General features: G+C 42.7%; 1 protein-coding gene across 9 annotated transcripts in view; it reads right to left on the bottom strand.

The window, feature by feature from the left end:
* The window catches only part of FNDC3B (fibronectin type III domain containing 3B), a 343,320-nt gene that overhangs the window by 41,961 nt on the left and 278,365 nt on the right, over positions 1–22,994 (bottom strand). For 8 of the 9 annotated variants that reach the window (XM_073897214.1, XM_073897186.1, XM_025878804.2 and 5 more), the window contains 10 exons: positions 18,130–18,254; positions 16,734–16,908; positions 14,782–14,868; positions 13,251–13,389; positions 11,005–11,076; positions 8,528–8,646; positions 6,106–6,211; positions 5,025–5,200; positions 2,596–2,709; positions 2,114–2,263 (listed from right to left, as the gene is read on the bottom strand). In XM_073897214.1, the coding sequence (XP_073753315.1) occupies positions 2,114–2,263; positions 2,596–2,709; positions 5,025–5,200; positions 6,106–6,211; positions 8,528–8,646; positions 11,005–11,076; positions 13,251–13,389; positions 14,782–14,868; positions 16,734–16,908; positions 18,130–18,254 (1,263 nt within the window). The remainder of the gene's footprint in view (positions 1–2,113; positions 2,264–2,595; positions 2,710–5,024; positions 5,201–6,105; positions 6,212–8,527; positions 8,647–11,004; positions 11,077–13,250; positions 13,390–14,781; positions 14,869–16,733; positions 16,909–18,129; positions 18,255–22,994) is intronic. The other variant, XM_073897217.1, reaches the window with a different exon arrangement.

Here is a 22,994-nt window from a genome sequence, read left to right on the forward strand (position 1 = left end):
CAGGGCCTTTGCAGTTTGCTGCCCTTTCTGTCCAGGAAGCTTTTTCCCTAGACACCTGCAGGCCTTCTCTCAAGGGCTGCCTTTCGGTGAGCCCTTTCTGAACACCGCATTTAAATTTGTAGTCACCCTACCCCACCCCCACCCACTGTGATCCTCCTCATTTCCTATTTCCCTTCTTTGCTTTATTTTTCATCATAGCATTTATCACCACCATAGGGTATATTTCATTTAATTACTCCCTGATGAGAATGTAAGTTCTGTAAGGGTGAAGCTGTCTGTTTCGCTCACTGCTGTATCCCCAGCAACTAGAACAATACCTGGTACAGAAGATGTACTCAATGAATGTCATTAAACATGTATTTTTTTCCTTATAAAGAGAAAAACATTTAGCAGACTCCTTACAAACGTGAATGTACCCTAAAATCTAGTTCTCATTTACTTCATTGAAGAGTTTATGAGGACACATTACAAAACTAAATGAAAGTAGTCCAAGCTCTGAAAGGTTCAAAACAAAAGTTATAACTTAATATTTATTTTTTAAAGATTTTATTTATTTGAGAGAGAGAGAGAGAGAGAGCGCGCGAGCATAAGTGGGGGGAGGGGCAGAGGGAGAAGCAGACTCCCTGCTGAGCAGGGAGCCCAATGCGGGACTCGATCCCAGGACCCCAGGATCAGGACCTGAGCCGAAGGCAAAGGCTTAACTGACTGAGCCACCCAGGTGTCCCTATAACACTTACGTATTACTGAAGTTCAGAGCATTCATTTGCTAACAAATCACTTTTGAAACTCTACTGTAGTATTTGTCGTATCTAGTCCTATTTCATGACAATACTTCAACTCTTTTTGGTAAAATTTTAAAACTCAAAAAGCATAGTGAAGTTCTTTCCTGTGGTGGCAGACAGTTCTTTATTTATATCCTGCCTTGTTCCCAAAACAGGAGTGTAGCACATATTTTGTAACCTTTTCCCAATGACTCAGCACTGCTATTATAAAGATCAGATAATGTGCTGTGACCCTGACTCACTGACAAAGAGTTAATTATGTCCCAGGTGCTCCATTCAAGAAGGAAGGAAGGTGTATAACAAAAGAGTTTAATCAGAATGTTTATGATAAAGCAGGCTTCAGAATTCAACAAAGAAGTCTCAGTTGATCTGAAAATTAATTTACGAAGGGAATATTTTCTCCAAAGAGGTCAGAGACACTGCTACGTTGATGGACTTGTAATAAGCAATTTGACTGATCACTTAAATCAGGTGGAAACCTAAATCTGGCATCTTTGCTTCTTAATCTATTTAAGTCTAAACATGTGTGAAGACAGACTTCTCCAAGGTCAAGAACCACATCGGACTAATCTTTGTACCTCACCTCTTGATCATTCTGATCATCCTTTGATACTGGCACAAAGTCGTGCTCAAAAAATGTTACTAAGCAAATGGAAAGAAATAGACAAAGAACCCTGTTTTCTTAGGACAATAGGGCTTTACAGAGGGGGTAAAAATAACTTATCTGAGTCCATAAAGTAAAAGTAAACTCATGACTGCTGTCACTTTGAGGGGTTAGGCTAGGAGCCAACCAACTGTTCTTGATGTTATTCTATTTGGACTCCTGAGTCAAAGCTTACAGCTAACCAGCCTTGTTAATGGTCACTGGGAAGCGGGAGGTAGATCCTGTAATCTAATGCAGACTAGTGCAAATCACTCTAATGTTTGTATCTGGCTCCATTTAACCACCAGCATATCCATCATCTGTCTTTTTTAAGCATCTCTCCCACTGAAATGTGCATGTCGGGAGAATTCAGACAGAAGGAACCTTCCCCAAGGAGCTGTGACCCCTTTGCCTTGGACTTGGTCATTTAATCAGTGAATTCACAAGCAAGACATCAGGGTGGTGAGAAACAGAGTTATGCAGAATTGGTTTGTCTTCTTATGTTGCAGACCTCCTAGAAAAGCAGAAATTAATTATAAGATACCAAAACAATTACATTTATTTGTATTTAAAAGGACTTTTTCCATATCATCCCTCGATAGCCTCCATCACAGGCCTGTGAGTAAGCTCCCCAGTGTCTCATGGAACACCAGTGTCTATGAGTAACATCTGAGTAGTGTCCACCTACCTGTAGTCTACAGCAATATTGTGCAGCAGGCAACAGATCCCTTATCTCAAAGCCGGTGTCTGTCCCATGATAAATGAGTTCTAAGGATTCTTCATCTTCTCCCCATTCCAACCTGTACCCTGAGATGTCGGCACCAGAGCTCTCAGGACTCTGGAAAGCAGAAATTCGCGTGGTTAATGTCACTGAGAAGAAAATCCTATGATGTTCATGTTCAACTAACTGAACTGGGGAAAAAGAGCAACATGCCCCTGCAGATTTCAAATACAAAAGAAAGACGTGAAAGAGATACTCAACTTCCTCTCAATTGCGACAAGTGAGAAAATGTCCATAACTCTGAATGATATAAGCAAGTGCCAAGGGAGATTAATGTGTAAAAATCACTTACATGTGAATTTTAGCTTTGCAGGTTCCTCACAACTTGCATTTGGGGGCAGACAAAGTAGAAGAAACAGGAGTTGATGCAGAACACGCATCTGACTTACCTCCCAACTCACTAGGACACATCCATCAGGTGTAAAAGAAATACAAGGTGCTTTGCACTGTCCAGGAGGCCCGGCAGCAGTGGTAATTTCTGAGACATCAGAATAGGGGCCATACTGAAAGAGAAGAACACACACAGGCCTGTATGTATGCTGTGCACACACATGTGTATGTGTGCATATGTAAGGGCTAGGTTAACACCAGCATCAGTCCAACTGATTAAAAAATATTTCCTAGTGGTTTTCACTCCCAATTGAATGTGTGTAAAGTTTTTTTCCTACATACATTCCCTGAATGGTAAATGTTTACTAATAATAAAGTATGTCATTTTATTCCAAAGGATCACAAAGTTGGTTTACCAAACATTTTTCCTTTATTCTGATATCAGAAATAAAAACACGCTGGTTTTTGACACAACAGAGCATTCTAACATTTCCCACAGAACATCAAAGAAAATGAAGTCAGATGTACACCGCAGTTTAATTTTCAACACACAAAAATCTACTTGAAATTGGTTATCAAATTCTAGGTATTTGTTCTAGTTATTGGTATTTTCCATTTTGAAAATGAATGCTCCTGTTAACATGTTCTCAGCATGACCCCACCATTTCAACCATTTGAAGGTTTATACTGCACTCCTCTTTTCTTTATACGGCCTTCGGTGATCACACTACTCAGAGCCAACCGCCATTATTTCGAGAGAACCATAATCACCCAATTTAATAGGGGAATTTGTGATACCACAAATAGTTTGGGCAAAGAATACAATAAAATAATTTCCAGGCTACTGAAACATATGACTATGCTTTTCCAAAATGGGAAAAAAAGATTAAAAAAAAAAAAACCAACAACCAAAACACCACTCAAATTTTCCAAGACGACTTGCAAATACACTGGGCGGGGGGTGGATGGGAGAGAGGCTCTCTGGAACAGACCTCAGAAGCTGACTACCGTCAGATGTGTGGTTAACTTTCAATAGAACAGGAATAAACTGAGGCTGATGACAATTTTTTTTAGATGATAAATTAGTGAAAGGAGACAGAAAGTAAGACTCAGAGGCACAGAGCTGCACATTTATCTTTGTTATGGCGGAGATGCCCTGAACAGCAGACGGGAAAATGAGCAAAAACAACAGCACAACAGTTTCTGCAGCATCTGTGGTCATCCCCTTCCATGCTCTTTTTGGTTACAGACGTTCAGGTGCATAAGCTTTCTTATCTTCTTGTCAAAACATTTTTGTTCAATTTTACACTGGTCTTTTTTTTTTTTTCTTTTTAAATTTCAATAGTTGTGGTGTGTCTGAAATTCCTTCCCAACTGGGAATTAGAAGGAATCCAGCTCCTGCTAAAGGCTTGCAATCCTATTTTAGGACAAATGTTTTCACCACTGAGCGTGGCTAGCGGAGGAGATGGACTGGCGACTGACATGTTCCCCTCTGCCATGCTCGTGCAGGACTACTGAGAATGAGTAAAAGTCACCAACAACTTCGTGCTGCTGTTGGTTGTGCTTTCTTATTTTTAAAAATCCCATCAATGAATTCCATCTATTTATTTGTATGGAACTCAACTGTACAAATCATGAGTATGCCTGGGGGTCTGTAGCAGCAGTCTGCACCAGAAAGCAGACTGTATCTGGTTACCTTGCTCTTATCGTGAATCTAGCCCCAACCCACATCACTCTGCAATTTAAAATATGGGTATAATACAGACATAGACTTCCAGTCTGATAGGCCACCTCGACACCTCCCAGAGGAACAGCAGAAGACAGGGCCAAGAAGAGCTCTCCAGTCTTCACTGGAAACAAAGCAAAAACAAGAAGCTGGACTCCCTGCCCTCTACCCCACTCTAGTTCTGAAAACTGACCTAAGATACTGCTGGGTCATTTAGACAATATGGTAAAGGACTTCTTATGTAGACCTAATTTCCCATAACTGATTAATACAGTCAACGAGTGAGTAACGAAATTATTTTTAAAACAACCAAGAGCATCTAAAGGGTGATGTTCTTATTAACCTTGAACTCTTTCTTAACAGAATGATATGAGGGGGGCGCCTGGGTGGCTCAGTCGGTTAAGCGTCTGCCTTTGGCTCGGATCATGGTCCCAGGGTCCTGGGATGGAGCCCCACTTTGGGCTCCCTGCTCAGTGGGGAGTCTGCTTCTCTCTCTCCCTCTACTCCTCCCCCTCCCCTTGCTTGTGCTCTCTCAAATAAATAAATAAAATCTTAAAAAACAGAATGATACGAGGACAAGACAAAATTTCCAATGCTGGGTCAATAGGAAATCACAATAATATATCACCTCAGAAAAGAGATTTTACATATGCTACTTTAACGGTTGTCAAGGCTGGACAGGTACTGCTGAGGAATTTCAGGAGGGTGGATAGGGAAGTTAGAACCTTGTATTTTGATTATGGCGTACAAGCTTGTACTCACCCCTCCATCATTCAGAGCCCTCACCCGGAAACGATACATGGTTCCGGGGAGCAGGTTGCCAACGGTGCACTCGAGCTCTGGCCCGTGGTACACCTCGGAAGCTACATCCTCAGGTTCTGTCATCTCCACACTGTACTCCGAGACCTGGTCGCAGCCACTTTCTGAGGCAGGAACATCTGGGAATGGAGAATGCTTTTCATCTTAGAACATTTTTGTGCCTCCAGTTGACCACGTCACAGCTGGTTGCCCACCAGGTTTGCAAAACGTCACGTAGTCACGTGACTGGTCCTCAGTATCTCTCTTACAGGGGAGCCGTTCTCTCCCCGCCAAAAGAGAAGATATATGGAGGAGCTTCTGAATGATATTATCTGTACTTTCCAAAGCAAGTACATTTAAGTACATTTAATTATATTAATAGAATAATTTGAAAACAATAAAACCATTAGGGAAATGTCTTTACACTCTATGGAAAGCAAGGTACATTAGAAAATCTCTTGGACTTAAAATCAAAGGTCCCATTAAATCAAGATAAATGACCCAGAGTTGGTAAACTATTTTATTATGTTGTAGACTTAAGTGGTGGGGAAAAAGCAGTCAGAGTTCTGCAGGTTTATATTTGCAATTTTACATGCTGTAAACTGCTGACACAACAGGAAATGCTCATACAGCTTGAATCAATACCACAAAGGGTCAGGGCCCACCGGACGAAAGAATTAGACATTACCTTACAAACCACCTCTCGCTTTCATCTCTAAATTGAGCACAACTTTGCTTTTATGAATAAAGTTGAAAAATTCCTGAAAAAGACTGGCTGCTCTGCAAGATCTTCTAGAAAGTGCCCCCTGAAGGACAGAGGATGCCCACCCAGCATGTGTGGCACCAGAAGGCACGGGAGGAAGAGCGACAGAGCACAGGAGAACATGAACCCCAGCCAGCACACATTCAACAGAAAATGGACATTTTCAACCAAAAACACTATGGTTTTTAGAAGACTGCCGACTTAGTAACAAAGCATTAAATCCGAGATTCAATCTCCAATTGTCCCAGTTGTCATTGTCAATGTGAAGATTTATTTACTCACCCCACTCTAAGTGGACTTCTTTGTGCTTTGGTCGACCCAAGACCCTCGGTGGTCGACACTGACCTGGTGCAATGCTTAGCGTGCGAGCAGGGAGACTTTCGGAACACTGCAGGAGAGACACCGGTGAGAACCATCTCTTGGTTATTGTGAATTCACTAGACCTCTACATGCCAGGCAAATTCTACCCTCTAACTGAACATGCTACCAAAAGGGGGTTACATGTTGAATGTGTACACATAATTTTTTTTGCTCAAAAAATCTTTAGTCCAATTGAAGAAGTAAATATATAAATACATAAGACTTGAAAAAATTAGGAAATAATTCAAGACATTACTGAAGTACAACGAGGGCAAGAATTCCCATCTTTCTCCCTCCCCTCCACCGAAGAAGAGGTACAGAGTTGCAAAACTGGATTTTGGGTTTTGGGTAAAGCAAATAGAAAACTTAAAAAAAAAAAAAAACCCACAAAACTCAGACAAGGTGGTGGATCACCATAATGAAGAGGAGGGCAAGGGGGGGAAGATAGGAGGTGGGGGAAACTAGATTCTTGGAGGTAAGTGTCCAGGATGAGTGGGTGGTAGAGAAACAAAGGCTGGAGGAGCTCCAAGTGGAGAGTGTCAACATGGGTAGGCTGGCTGTGTTCTCTCACACTTCATCCCATCTTTTCCTGCACTATCATTTGAATTTTGCTCTATCCTACTCTTTGATTTTGCTGAAGTCTGAGCTCAGATTTTTGACGCCATGCCCTACTTGTGTACACATAATTTTTATGCAACAAGACCTTCCCTCGTGTGTATGCGCGCATGTGTGTATGTGAAGTGTGACCGTATACTGCATATGGCACTGGTAAAAATGGTATCTGAAGTCACATTCACAGACATGGGTTGTCTGTTCTAAGCACACAATTACTTTCCTTTAAACCAAAATCAGAGATCCTTCACAAGGACAGAAGAGAACACAAAACAACAGCTGGATGAAATTTTTAAATGGTGCCATAAATGGCTAACCATCCACATACAGAGCAGAAAAGCAAATAAATTCATTATTAATCAACTGAGTGTGACGTTAACCAGCAGGTTCTGTTAATGCTAAAATAAGTAGGCCTTCTTTCTGTAGGATCTGGTTGTGTAAGGCTGGTGATGTAGAAGTTGACGGTCTTTCTGAGACAGGAGAAAACAGGGCGGCAGCGGGGTGGGGGGTGTCGGGCATGCAGCTCAACCAAACTCATTACTCTTCCTGAGAAGAAGTGTTGCAGAGGAGATGGACTCCATACATTCAAGCAGCACAGCCTCTGTGCCACGCCTCACACACAGGAGGTGCCTGGGGACAACTGGTGGCTTTGAAGTGGGTATATCCCACCCTGGGGAAGCATTCCAGAGAGCTCTGGCCCTGGAGAGTGGTCTAACTGGACCCCCTTTTCACACAGTCTCTCTCTCCCGTATACGGGTAGTCTAGACATCACAGTACCACTATCCTTGCGGGGGAGAAAGAGAACAAACACAACAACACTGGAGGTATGCTGACAGCAAAGCTAGGCACCGTAACGGCACGCGTTCTTGGGAAAAATAAACCCAGCACAGGGCCCTAAGCCACCATCTCTGTCTCTCTCTCAGGATGGTTTCAAACCATAGTGTTAAATATTCCTACAATGAAAATGGCTTTTTACTACCTTGCCTTTCACGTACTTTCTGAATATAAGTTAAAGCCATTTACACAACTATCTGATTTCTAGGGCACTCCCTGTGTATTTATGAGGTTATTTTGAGCGTTATGAGAACACGGTGTGGTTGAAACCAAGGCTCCTGACATGTTACCTGGCTGGTCTAAGGTCAAATAAAGAGCAGACAATAAGGAATACGCTGCTGCCTACAGTTGTGTAAGTTGGGCACTGCACAACTGCAAAGGTGTCTATTCAGCTCTGTCATCATAGATTTATACAGTTTTTGTAGTAATTTTCCAACAGATGGCAGTAAAGTACCTTGGGGAAGGTGTATCTCATTCTCACAAAATTGCCAGATGTAGTAACAGCACAGCTGTACACGAGGTCATATCTTTTTGACTTTAAATTCTCTGCTTTTCTATCATTGCAATAATGGAGGTTCCTCTCAGTTAGCTAATATGAATGTCAGGCAACATTCAATTTTCAGCTGTCACATGTGATCACGCCAAAGTCTTCTAAGAAATAACTAAGTGACAATTGTACCTGACAATACCACGATTCAGCTGAGAATCATCGGGGCCTATCTTTTTTGTCCTCTAATGCACAATTTAAAAAACTCGAGAGTTTTCATTTCCTGATGTGATACCGTGGCGGGTCGCATTACCACGATACATTCTGAAATAGGAATTTTATTCAGACGGTATGGATCGGTTGTCTGAACTTGACCCAAGAAGTTTACTTTTATGCCAAAACAAAACCAACCTGACTGTGTCCACCAGTACTGATGCAGCATGCTCGGAGTTTGTACAAAGTGCCTGGTTTCAAGTGGGTGAAAGTGTATTCCGTAGCCGATCCACTGTACGCCACTTCCCACTGACTCGCTGTAAGACAAAACTCAGGTATGAGGGCGCCTGGGTGGCTCAGTTGGTTAAGCGACTGCCTTCGGCTCAGGTCATGATCCTGGAGTCCCGGGATCGAGTCCCACATTGGGCTCCCTGCTCAGCAGGGAGTCTGCTTCTCCCTCGGACCCTCTTCCCTCTCCTGCTCTCTATCTCTCATTCTCTCTCTCTCAAATAAATAAAATCTTAAAAAAAAAAAACAAAAACAACTCAGGTATGAGTTTATGCCTTCTGTAAAAATGTCACAGTATCAACCACTACTACTGGGAAAAAGCTCCAAGTGGTTACCATGAGAACCAGCATCTCCTAGTCTTTTTTTTTTAAATAGCCAAGGGCCCTCTTTCCATCTCCTTCACGAAGTTAAATATTTAAAATCTGATGGAATCATTTTTAATACTTAGTACTACAGGCTAGACTACTTAATACCACCATTATTACATTTGCTGACTATGAGGTTTGGATGCTGGAAACCACACAAAATCTGTAGTGGGTACGGGGAAGGGTGGGCAACAAGCGGCAACAGAGGGCAATGTCAAGCAAGCTGTGAACCGGTCGTCGAGGGGGAGGAGGCCTCGGGGGTCAGCTGGGTATGGGGAAGGCTGCTGGGCAGTCTGGGACATGCCGAAGAGTCTCTCCTGCTCTCATCTGCTGGGAGGTCACGGTAAGTGAAATCCTCCTGTTATATACGGTGTCCTTTGGGAGCAAAATCTGCTGTCTTCATGGACCTCACTTAAAAGACAGACATGGCTGGGAGGGTGACAAATTAAAGATGAAGCACTCAGGGTGACCTAGTTATCTGACCACTTCTGGGGGTTAAAGAAAGCAAGTGGGGCCGCCCAAGGGATCTGGTGCCTGGTGAGGCCAATGTCACCAGGGAGAAAGGGTCGGGGGCTGCTTCACCAGGGACGCGCCTCACAAATCCCAGTGGCTGGATGTTCTCCCTCCTCTCTGTAGCTCTCTCCAGTGGCCCTGCTGCCAGAGGACTATCTCACAGAAGGCTTTTCTCCATGAGGTTGTTTTAAGGAAGATAGTTTTACCCTCTCCCATGATATCTTACTCAAGTAACCCTCAAGTAATCTTCCCCCGGCTCCTTGGCAGGACGGATTTCCCATGAAGTCACAGGCACCAGGGCCAAGGGTGGGGGGATTAGAAAGCAGTATTCCGACACTGCTGGTTAAAAACCCGTGAAGGGGCAAATGGGAACGGGAACGACAGAAGAGGTTCAATTAAGCACCTACTTTATGTGCTGGCAAAACTGTTCACTTTTGTAGAGAATGGCATCTACTTCTCATTTGGTATCAGTGGTCAAGAGAGCCACAAGAAATTCAAAACATACTTAGGTTTTCACAAGGAGCCACCGCATACACCTGACTTCTCTCCTAGGGAGGTTTTCTAACGTAAGAAACTAAATCAAATTTTTAGGCCAGAATATAATTTTATGTCCATCAGCACAGCTGATGCCCATCTCAAAACATTCTCATGTTTTTAGTTTAAAAGAGAAGCTGATTGACATGAAAACCAAAGTACTCCAGGTGGCTACTGAGGTACAGAATAAAAGACAAGCACACACCTGTGCTGCCTGTCTGTAAAAGTCACTGTTAACGCTCTTTTTTTTTTTTGCCCTATGCCTTAAATCACTTTTTTTTTTTAAATGAGTGGTTAAAGGGATTATCAGAGTGATAAGATATGTCATTTTTAAAGTTCTGATGACTATACTTTTTCCTACTAAAGCCTTATGAATTTTATTAGAAAAAAAGATCTAAGAATTTTTTAAAAGGCACTATTTAAGGAATTCGGTCTCTAACACTGTACTACTCTAATCCACATAGTGTGACAGGGATGAATAATCTGACTCAGATGTCACAAAGACGGAAAGACATTTGCTAAACTTGACATAAAAGTGTGACACTGTCACTAACTCACGACACTATGTTTTGTTTGCTATCACTGTACATGGGAATTTGTAGATTATCGCACTCATTTGCTGTCTCCACCTTATCCTTCCTGCTGATTGCTTCTGACAGTCTTCTGCTTGTAAGAATTTCCAGAAAAAAGGTGCCAAGAATGGGGATGAAAATGTAATTATTCTATTAATTAGGACCACTGGTTTAAAGCAACGATGTGGAAAATTTAAAAACATGATAAAAATGTACCTTTTAAGCGTACTCTGATCCCTGATGCTGTGCGTAAAAATGTGATTAAGGTTTATTTGCTGTAGTATCACTATCATGAGAATTAATGGCTGCGCACTATGCCCCACTATGACTATACAGATGCTCATCATATTAGATAACAGGGGTTGCTCCTGAATTTGAGTAAAATGATTTCCCAAAACTTCACCTTCAGAATTTCCATCAGTAATCTCCAGCAAGTACTTGAGTATTTCCGAACCACCATTGTCCTTTGGAGGATCTGGAAAGTAAGCAAATGCCTTATTAGTTATGAAAGGGCATCGATTTTTATCGGCAAATATCATTAGAACACAGAAAGTTACTTAACATAACTGCCTTAATTCTGGATTTAAGTAAAAGGTAAAATCATTACTGTATTATTCTTGGAAAACAAAAGAAACAAAAACATCAAGAAACCCAGAATGTGCTCAGATTATTCAAAGTTTTATAATCTAAGTGTTATTTAGTGAAACGAGCAAAATTCAAAATATGAATTGATTTTTCTAAGAGTTAAGTAAAAATAAATCTACTTTGAGAACTCTGAAGCCTGTTCTTCAATATTCAGTAATTTTTATATAAGGTGAAATATATACTTCTTTTATTATTATTTTATTCTGTACTTCACTTAGGTTACCAGTGACCAGATTCTTTTGAGATGGAGAGGAAAGGAAAGAAAAGTGCAAAATTTACTGACAAGATAAATAAAACATCAGAATGTAATAATCTGTTCCATCATAGTTTGCCACTAAGCATACTGTATATCCCAAGTGAACCTGATATGCAGCCGAAGTTGTGGATCACTAAGAACGTGCACCAAAGAGGTGGTTTGAGGAACGGGTGTGGACTTTGGGTATTTACTCCACTGCTAACTCTGTGCCTGCAAGTTTTCTTTTCTGAGCAGAAAAATACCTTGCATTATAATTTTCCAAGACTATGCAGAATTTTACCTCTACTGTCAGTCTGCCACTTCTATATTGTGGATATAGATTTAGGAACTTTTCTTCCCTTCTTTCACTTGGTATTTGCATTAATGTATACACATTTCAGTAAGAAGATATTCAAAACAATAGTAATGAAGTTAAATATTATAGCATATAGCTAATCAAAGTAAACATTTAGTATTTATGGGATTTTCTAGGATTTTCTGAGAAAAAAGCTTTATAATCTGGCAAAAAGCACACCTAGATTTTTAGTTTCTCTTAATCATATCCATTTACCAAGGAAACAGATATCCTAATAATTCTGCCTCAAAATTATTAGGTAACTTGATACAGTTTTATGTCTTGATGGTTGATCCTCCAATAACAGTTTAAGAGTAATTTATTTTTTTAAAAAAATATTTAAGTAATCACTACACCCGACCTGGGGCTCAGACTCATGACCCCAAGATCAAGAGACGTATGCTCTTCCCACTGAGCCAGTGGGAACAGCCCCAAAGGTTTAATATTTTAAGTTCCCTTTACATCACTTGGCTGCCAGGTAAAATCTTATTTTAAATTTCTCCTTTTATTTTTTGCCTTTCAGGTAGCTATTATGACACATTAGTGATAATTATATACATCATAATAGTTTTACATATAATTGCAAATGTTTATCAACATTCTAATGACATTCTTTTCTTTTGAGTTTTATTTATTTGAGAGAAAGGGAGAGTGGGCGCACAAGTGTACATGGGGGAGGGGTAGGGGAGGGAGAGAGAGAAACTCAAGTGGACTCCGCACTGAGCACAGGGCCCAATGCTGGGCTCAATCTCACGACCCTGAGATTACAACCTGAGCCGAAACCAAGAGTGGGAGGCTTGACCAACAACTGTGCTACCCAGGTGCCCCTCTAATGGCCTTCATTTCACTGAAATAATCGATGTTGCAGAGGTGAGCCACAATATCCTTCCACTCCATACCTCCCAAACACCACATAACTTCAATATGAAAAATTACTGAAGTTCAAGACTTCTGGTTACATACAAGCAACAACAAAAACTAAAGTTTTCCTAGTTCTTCTTAACTTGAACATTCTGTACGTCAAAATTTACTTATGATGACATACCTAAAGTCTGAAATTTATTTTCAGCATTAATTTTATAAATCAATTTTTTACCTTAAGTATCACTACCATTTGGTAAGGGCAAGCTACTGAAGAATGAATATATATTCAGAGATTACTCCATTCAAATCAGTAATATATTAAATAGTATAGGAGGAAAAATACAGGAAAAATCATAAGTAAAATGCTCTTAAAATTGTCCATTTTACCAGTTGGTGGAATTCTCTGAATGTTTCTCATTCATATATTCCAAATCTGTAGAACTCCCACAAATAATACCTTTTATTTCTTATTTTGGTTTGTCACTCCTGAAGTTAATCAGTTTTTAAAAATCTGTCAAAAATAAGCAACAGCACCAGTAGCAAAACATACCCCATTTGACACTAAAGCCATGAGATGTAACTGGTCCTTTAATGAGGGGTCTTGTGGGAGGCCCAGGCCGGTCAGGGCTTGTCGTACACACCAGAACTTCACTTGGACAACTCTTCCCTTCCACATTAGAAGCAGTCAGCTATAATACAACCGAAAAAATATTAACATGCTTTAGATATCAGGTATTAAAGAAATGGGGACTTTTTAAAAAAAGATTTTATTTATTTGAGAGCGCACGCAAGAGAGAATGCACAGAGAGAGGGAGAGGGACAGCCGACTCCCGCTGAGCAGGGAGCCCAATGAGGGACTCGATCCCAGGACCCTGAGATCATGACCTGAGCCGAAGGCAGATGCTCAACCGACTGAGGCCCCCAGAAGCCTCGAAATAGGAACTTTTGAACATGGTGAGATCAAGGCATCTGCAAACTCACACAGACAGACACACACATACATTTTCTCTCTCTGAATCTCAAACAACTGATTTACAAGCGTTTCCTTCATGAGGTACTTATTTTCCATGTAGTTAGCTATGAACAATTAAAAATAAAACAATATAGGTGGGTTTTAGTGAAAGACATTTTACCCTTACAAGAAGGCATAATACAAAACCAGTATGTTACCCTCTGGTTCTAACTGTTTTGCAGAAGGAAAATATGGGGAGGGGAAAACAGGTAAAAATACCCTTATTTATTTAAGAGGAGGGCAATGCCACCATGTGGAGAAATGCTAGCAGCATCCCTATGTCCTCAGAGCCGGCTCCAAACAACAAGCATTTGTGAAAAATCAGAAACTATCATTTTCCTCCAACAGTCACACACTTCACTTGATTATCTGACAGCTATTTACTGAATGACTACTAAGTGTCAAACACCATCTGTTCCCCAAATAAGAGAAGGAAGGGAAGACTCAGAAGACAAGCTTCTCTCTCCAAAACGGACACATCCTAGCAGAACGCACAGCGCTGTGCACAGATCAACAGCACTGCAGCAGAGAATGCCTCCCACCGCTTGGCTTTTTCTCTTAACAGCTGCAAAGCTCCGTTTTTCCTTACAGTGCAGAGTCCCATGGTGACATGAAGGGTGGTGAGTTATGACCAAAGCAATGCCTAAGTAGGGAGGGAGTGGGTAATGGAAGAGAAAAATAAAAACAGCTGAGGAAAAAAACAGGCAGAAGAGCAAAGGCAGAGGGAGAGTGAAAGGGAAATCGAATTAGGAGAAACATGGAAGGCCAAGGTGTGAAGTGTGGGGGAGAGACAGGTGCACGGAGCAGTCGGTTTGGGTGCTCCCGGCCGAGGGCTCCTGGCCACGCCGTAATGCGAGTTGTTCCAGCACAGGACAACAGTTTCCTCTCTCAAAACCGGGTTTTAAAATTAAAGTACGGTGTGCCTTTTAAGAAGTGTTACTTTAAAAATGTAAAGTGCGGTGAACCTTAAAAATCTTTTAACCTATGGAGTCCATTTGAAATGGTAAATGGGTAAAACATGAAATGGCTGCTTTTTTAAGCAGTTCAGGTACTGAAATGACTGACTCACCCTGAATTTATACTGTGTGCTTCTTTTGAGATTTTTCACAGTACAGGTTAAGTCCTCTCCAGTGTATTTTGGGTGGAAAAGGTTATCCTGCAAAGGCAAAGTCAGAAAGAAACATCAGCATCATAAAATCTGGGCATTATTAAATACCTTTGTGTTTAGGATTTTTCTATTGCCTCTCTCTATCACCACCAGTGGCCAGAGGTCTGGCAGGGATGGCAAAAAAGAGTATCAAGAGTCCACGGTGCTGCGGATAGTGCTCTAGCTCTAAGTAGTAATTTAACTTTATCTCATTGTAGTTTCTCCTGGGTCTGCTGAACTTTATTGTGAGGCTAATACTAATGTGAATGAGAACAATGCTCTCCCCTTGAGAGAATGCAAATCTGCTCTGGAACAGACACCACCATATGCTTTCCTCACAGAGCAAACTTCTCCTGGTGACTCAATAAGCATTTTAAACAAAGGATTACACCACCAAGTAGTGCTATGCGACAAAGCGGTATGTACTGTAAAAGAACGTATTTAACGTTTTTCTGAGAAAAGCCTCTTCTTTTGAGGTCTTCACTGTGTAGCTGCAATGTGCTAGGTAATGAACTGTGGCTGAGGTTTCTGACCACACAGTGTCCTCTTCTGGCCAAGGAAGAAAGGACAGTCTGGATGGGAAAGGCATGATCGTCTAAGAGGATTAAGTATCCCCCTAAAAGCTGAACGTACAGAATTCATTCATTAGTATTCTCAATCACGCATCGCTCCATCCATCCATCCATCAATGATTACACCAGCACCTTCTAGGCCTCAGCCTTCCTTCCGCGTTCTATGGGCTCAGCATGGCCCAAGAACAGACAAAGCCTTGCCCACCAGAACCTTCCATGCCAGGTGCAGACGGTGATTAAAAAAATAAAACCTATATATAAATATGAAGCATGTCATGTGGTGTTAAGGGCAACGACAAAGAAAATCAAGCGGGGTGAAAGGACAGAGCAGTGGGTCTAGTGAGGTGTTCCTCTAGGGCTGTGCCGGTTAAATAAGGCAGCCATGTGGGGCTCTTTAAATTTAAACTAAATGCAATTAAATATTCAGTTCCTTGCGCCCACAGCCATATTTCAAGTGCTCAATCATCACGTGTAACTTGGCGCTACCTTCACTGGCTAGCACAAACTACAGATCATTTCCATCATTGCAGAAAGTTCTATTGGATAGTGCTGTTTTACACGGTGGTCAGGGAAGGGCTCTCCACAAGTCATGTGTTGAGAAGGGACCTGACGGAATGGGGGAAATGAGTCAGAGATGAGTGGAAGGGACTTCGAGCTATTGGGCACAGAAACCGCAAAGGCCCTGAGGCCAGGGTATATGCCTGTGTGTTCTATGAGACTACAGAGGCAGAAACAAGGACATGAAAGAAAAATCCAATAGCACAGGACCTGGTAGGCATTGAAAGGGCTCCAGCTTTTATTCTGGAAGGGAGGAGAAGGCCCAGAGGTAGGAAGGGTTCTGAGCAGAGCACTGACATGATCTATTTTACTTAACAGATCACCTAGGCTTCCTGTGGAGAACAGACTATAGTTTAATAAGGGCGAAGGGAGGGAAAATACTTAATGAGACCACCGCAAAAATCCAGGGATGGGATAATGGTGACTTGGGAAAGGGTAGTAGCCTTAGCTTTTGAGAAATGGCCAGATTTCTGGTTAATTTTTGAAGATAGATTTAAAAGGATTTGCTGACTGATGGGGTCAAGGACAACTCCAGATTTTCTGGCTTCCCCAAACAGAAGGATAGGAATGCCACTCCCTGAGATGGGGGAAGACTGTGGGAAGGACAGCCAGTGGTGGTAGTGGTAGAAGTTAAGGACCTGGTTTTGAACTTAAGTAGCTAATGTAACTTATGGTATTCTGTCTGTTACGATGATACTGACTTATACAGAACATATGCAAGGGTATAAAATCTGCAGAGCTTACATTTTCATCCTCCTGGATTTCCAAAGTGTAGGTGACCACTTCCTCAGGTGAACAGCCTTCTGGTTTATTCCACTGCAACGTGACCCATGTGACCCCAGCTCGAACAAGTCTTGGTGCAGAGGGCATCTGAGGAATGTTTCCTAATGTGTAACATACCACCTCTTGGCTATAACCACTACAGAGAGATAAACCCAGTAAGACACACATTTAGGAACATGGGAGGAATCTTGGCATTTTAAAAGAGGAAGGCTAAGCCTACCTACTGCCCGACTTGCTCGGGTTGGAAGGTCTGGGGCATGACAGATTCGGCCAACAAAGGAAGACAAGCATCCTTTACGTGATATTCCCTACCCCACTTTTCCATTTGCCTGATTGCCTGCTTCAGGCTGCGACTAAGAAAGCACAGCACATTGCAGGACAACATAGTTAAGGATTTATTTCCCCCTGAAAGCACCCAGCAGAAAGCACAACACTGTGCAATGTCACTAAGCTATGACCCATGGCTACCAAGGAAACTTAAAATCAATGTGAGCACAAATGATCATCTGCTGACAAAATACACTGTTTTACAAATATATATGGTGCTATTTTTCAGAAGTTTGTGGGTGCTTCCAATTCACTGACAAACTCTTGAAGCCTTTATCATCATGACTTTTTCAACCGGCAGACTCGAAACGTGCACCGGCTATCACGGGTGGGGAGAGGGGGCTGTGAAACTTTGTGATGTTCTTGAGGCTGGAAAAAAGCTTGAGGACCAATGATGTGCTGAACCGTTAAGATTTTTCAATAAGCAGTGATGAAAGAGAAAGGATTTTTCCCTTAATCAAGAGTTACCCAGGAAGTACAACTGAGATATGGTCTTTTCAAAGCATCTTTAATCCCCGGACACCTGTTCTGGCCTTTCTTCTGCAGCTCAGAGGCAAGCGGCGGTACCCTGGCCAGGGTGGGTTTTCACCAATCCTGTGAGAGTCTGCCCAGGGCTTGACAACAATGCCCAGCCCAGCACTCCTTCCTCTCTACCAGGCAACCTCAAATATAACTGAAAAAGGCAACTGCATGAGTAGTGATGAAAGGAAAAGGCACATGTTCTGAGAAAAAAATAAAGCCTCAAAAGGGATTTCCTTCAGAATCTGGGCTGCTACCTTCATCTGGGCTTCTAGAGACCCCTCGTGGGCCCTGCCTCACAGCTTGTGAGCCTGCACTGAGGCCGCCCAGCAGCACTCATCGCCTCGGGAGACACCTTCTACCCTCTGATTAGGATTCTCTCTGGGAAGATCTCAAATTGGTTCAGTGTGGAGCCAGGGGATGGATTCACGCCTTCCAGCCACCACATGAGAGGAAGACACAGAATCACCACGTGAGTGTTTAACGGCAGGAGGGCCAAGGAATGTCATACCTGGTGCCGATGTCATTCCGAGCAGCCAGCCTGAACGTGTACCCCATCGCCGGACAAAGCTTTGTCAACTTGCAGTGCTTCTGACTCCCAAAGAAGCACTGTCTGAAACCACTGTTTCTTTTCCCCTAAAAAAGAACAGTGAACAATCACACAATTTTTTAAAAAATAAATTAGAAACTGAGGAAGGCATTTTAGATAATGGTTTCATTTCCTGGGTTTGGATGAATAGAACCAAGAGAAGGAAAGCTTCTAGGGGAGTGTTTGTTTGCACATGAAGCACTTGACAATGCAACGTCATCCTTAATATAAGGGCTCTGTGGGCACCTGGGTGGCTCAGTTGGTTAAGTGTTTGCCTTCGGCTCAGGTCATGATCCCGGGGTCCTGGGATCAAGCCCCGCGTCGGGCTCCCTGGTCAACAACGGGCAGTCTGCTTCTCCCTCTGCCCTCCTTCCAGTCACTCTCAATCTCTCTCTCAAATAAATAAAATCTTAAAAAAAGAAAAAAATCTGTAACTGAGACAAGTCATGCATCGTGCTTGTGGTATTTCTAAAGTGGCTCTGGTAACAACAACAACAACAAAGTCCTCTCAGGTATAAGACAATGCACAATTTCTAAGATCTTCCTCACTTGGATTGGTCAAATTGCCCACTCTGACCAACCAAGATTAAGTCTGCAGCCTTATTTCAGGGACTGCCAGTTCTGGAAACACATAGTACTTGCCGAGCACCTGAGGATCAGTCTAACGAGTTTAGTATGCCACAGAAAGAAAGACCTCCCCACCAGTCTTCTCTCTCCTTCCCCACTTGGCCCCCCAGTCCCTGAACCATGTGCATTCCTGCAGTGGTGACCTACTTGTTCACTGATCCCTAAATACTGGTCACATGCCTTTGACTCACCTGGCCCATACCCGCTTCCCTCCTAACAGTGCCTCGGACAGTCAGGGAACTCAATCACTGCTTACAGAGTGGAATGTCCGATAAGCATGAGGAACCTTGGCTGAATTCACCTCTATGTATTATCACCTCTCTTTAGGGTTCTTATCAGGCTGGAAATACATTTTTAATGCCTTTCTAGCCTTACATGATGCTTCAGATTCTTTGAAGTAAAAAGAAAACACTCTAGTAGGTTGTCTTAATAGACCCACGAGTAAGAAAAAAACTCACCTGCCCTGTGCCATGCTCAGGCATGGAATCCTCATATCAGTAGTATGGCAGAACAAATATTTCATGCCCACCATCCATGGTGTTTTACCGATGTTCACGCAAAGAAAACCACATGCTAACACTGAATGAATCTTAGTATTCTTATCAGACAGGTTGGGCCCAGGGCCTTCAGAAATATGTTTGAAGTTCTCAATTTATTTTATAAAGAAAGATGAAAGCACATTTTTCTCCTAAGCAAATTTAAGCATTTCCTTCCTTTAAGCAGGCCTCCAAAATGCTTACCACTAAAACACATTCCAGGTGAAGTTTAATTAAAAAGAAAATAAACAGGGCGCCTGGGTGGCTCAGTCGGTTAAGCGACTGCCTTCGGCTCAGGTCATGATCCTGGAGTCCCGGGATCGAGTCCCGCATCGGGCTCCCTGCTCAGCGGGGAGTCTGCTTCTCCCTCTGACCCTCTTCCTTCTCGTGCTCTCTATCTCTCATTCTCTCTCTCTCAAATAAATAAAATCTTTAAAAAAAAATAAACAAAATAAACATACAACTAGCTTGAAGTCCCACTAGAGCGAACAGATTAAAAACAACCCTGGCACATTCATCCTGAGGCTAAATCCCCGCCCTGCCCTCCCCTCCCCGAGCAAGGTGGTGCCCTTTCCAGGAAGGGAGTGGAAGTCCTATTAATCTTTAAGATTCAAAGTTCATATTATCAAGGTATCAAAGTATATTCGGATGCAAACAGCAAAGCATAACATTTTTCAGCTGCTCCTTGGGCAAAGTCACTGAGTGGCTGGCATATCATGCCCTTATGCTTACTTTAACCTTGAGTGTTAAGGTTGCTGCAGACGATTTATTCATCGAAAAACCGTTTATACATACATTTGCATAATTACATCCAGTGTCTGATTATACTCTATGCACGCCCTGGTATGTTTTGTATCCATTTCAAGCTGTAGTGTGATCTACCGTCTTTCCTCTTCTATTCCTGAGCTCAGAGTAAACAGTGCAAGAAAGGCACATCCTGCCGCCACGGAAGCCTCATCCCTTCCAAACCCGATGCTGGCTCCCCTTCAATGCCTCATTTTTCCTATTTCTTTGTTTGGTCTCCTTTGCCCATTTCTGGTGCTTAGAACTATAGCCAGTAAATAAAAGTCAGTCTGTTCCTTACTAGGTTGATTTGCTTTAATATGGTAAAAACCAGACTGTCTATGGCTGAAATGAGAAAAAAGAATGGGGAAGACCAATGAAGGGGCCTAGACTTTTCTTTTACAGGGGCCACAGCACGGGGACTTGCTGAAGAATTGGGGGAAGAGGCATTCTGTGACCTTCAAGACACTTTTCCTATGTTGCTAACATTTTTCCCCCCTCCTACACTTCAGTATCAGGAACAATTACTAAATAAACTCCAACTTGTTTACATAAAGCACACCAAATTTTCCATCTTGGAAAATCTGTACCTTCCAAAATGTACTACTCTGTGCATGGCCCTTAATAACATGCAGAAAGACCCAGAGTTGCTGGAACCTTAGAACCGAGTTTTAGAAGCAGTATCTGTGGAGTCTGAAGGGCAAGAATACACATAGTTCAGAGTGAAGGAAGTAAGGAAGTAAGGAAATATTCATGTATGACATGGAGCTTAATATAAAAGGGATACTTGGGAAGAAAAAAAAAAACACATGGATACTGACAAAAGTCCTTGCAATGCAAAAGTGAACTATGGTGGGAGGTTAACAAATGAAGACAGGGAACAGCATGGGGGATGGCGTCACCCTGGTCTTCTGGGACAGACTGTGCCAGGTGGTCGCAGAGCTCCGGGCTTGGGCTCTGGGGCAAGGGCATGTTCAAAGGTACAGCTGATGTGGAGAATTGGTCTGTACACCAAGGAGGAGGCCAGGTTGCAAACAGCACTTGCAAATAAGATATTAGCCGGTTCTTCTTGTTGACAGAAATGAGTAGGGTTAAAAAAAAAAAAAAAAAAAAAAGAGAGAGAATGCTTTAGAAGACTGAAGGATTCAGATGAACCAATGGGGGTGGTCATGGGAGTGCTTATCATTGTTTATCAGAAATTAAATATGCCTGAGCACTACTGTCAGTGAAGTTTTACAGATGGCAAATCATAACTTCCATATGTTATCGGTAGCATGGCTCCAAATGACTGAGAGATATGATCTCTGGCGGGTACCCCCTTCTAATAAAACCTAATCTAAAATATACAGGATTACTAAGATATACTAAGCTTTCCTTGGAAGCTTACTTTTTCATCATTTAAGGTCAGCCTTGTGCAAAGTTTCCTACTAAAACATAGTCCTAAGAGAAATAAGTATCTCTTGACGCTTTTTAGGTCTGCTGCCAATAATATATCCAAACACAGGCAGCAGGGACACCAGTGGCCCTGGTCTTGTCCTGGTCAGCGACTACTACAAGGCCACGTGTGGTGTGTCACACAGAGGAGAGTTAAGAGTAGGGCTCCAAAGGCCGAGCTGTTGGCTGGTCTATGAGGGAAGGGCTGGCGCGTGGATGCCTAGAGGCGCCCGATTCTTTGTACCTGGGGAGATCAAGTACGCAGCGTGGGAGCAATTAGGATCAGAACCTCCCTAAGATGAGCAATGAAGTCCTGTTCCCCTGAGGAAGGAAAGAAAACTTCATCCCAATTAGACAAAGAGCAGAAAGGAGGCGTCAAGTCCACACCCTTTGTCATTCTGGAACAGATCTAGGCAGTGGGCTGCATTTGACACAAAGCGATCCAACCCCCAGCCGTGTTATGGCCAAACCTCCGACTGCCAGTGTCCACAAGCCAAAAGGGGCAGATTTTCAGGGCTCCCTGGCTGGTCTCCATTTCAGAATCCTGGGCATGCCCAAATGTTTGCTTCTACAGTACAACTGAGTTCAAGGACAAGATTAATCTTTACTAAATGTGAAGAAATCTTGGGAGTACAAACTCACTGTGTGCTGATTAACTTCAAGGCACTCAATTTTGCACGAGGTGCAGCATCACAAACGTGGGTTCCTTCCCTCTTCAACTGAGTGTTCCTCTTCTCACTCGACTCGATCCATAGGTCTTGTTAATCTATCATCATCCCAGATGCAGCCCCAGCCCAAGAGCACCAATTCAGCACCCATGGCCCTGAGACAAACAGAGCTGTTTTCTGGCCAGGGTGCAGGGTGCATGTCCCCCACTCCTGGTTGCCACTGCTCTCCAGGAAAGCCAGCGAAGTGGTGCATACGCACAGCCCATATCACATCAGCCCTGGCCCAGGCCCCCGCTGCTCAGTTTTGCCTCTACCTCCTCTTTATTACCATGAAACGGAAGCACATTGCATATTATCTACATTCTAGACCCACAAGGCTGGGCTTCGTCTCCATACCCTCTGCCGGCCATGCCCTCTGCCTCCCTCCAGGTGAGCAAGTGCCTCTTTTCAGTTTAGATTCACATACCAAAGAGAGGTCCCATCTCTGGGGAGAGTCCCAGCCTTGTAACACTTAAAATCCTTCCAACACTCACTTTTTAGAAAGGTCACACGGTTGGTTACAAGTCCTAATAATAATCAGAGTGCAGATGTTCTTCTAGGTCCTACAGGGTTCCTGCTAACTTGTGAAGAATGTCAATACTCAGTGATCCCCACCGCTCTGCCGGACCGTGGAAGGGCAGGGACTATAGAAGGAAACACAGGGGAGCAGGTAAAACGTGGACTCTGACGGGGCTCAAAA

The sequence above is a fragment of the Callorhinus ursinus genome, unplaced genomic scaffold (assembly GCF_003265705.2).
Source record: "Callorhinus ursinus isolate GAN/ISIS: 27379988/994484 unplaced genomic scaffold, GSC_fseal_2.0 scaffold1, whole genome shotgun sequence".
Lineage (NCBI taxonomy): Eukaryota > Metazoa > Chordata > Mammalia > Carnivora > Otariidae > Callorhinus > Callorhinus ursinus.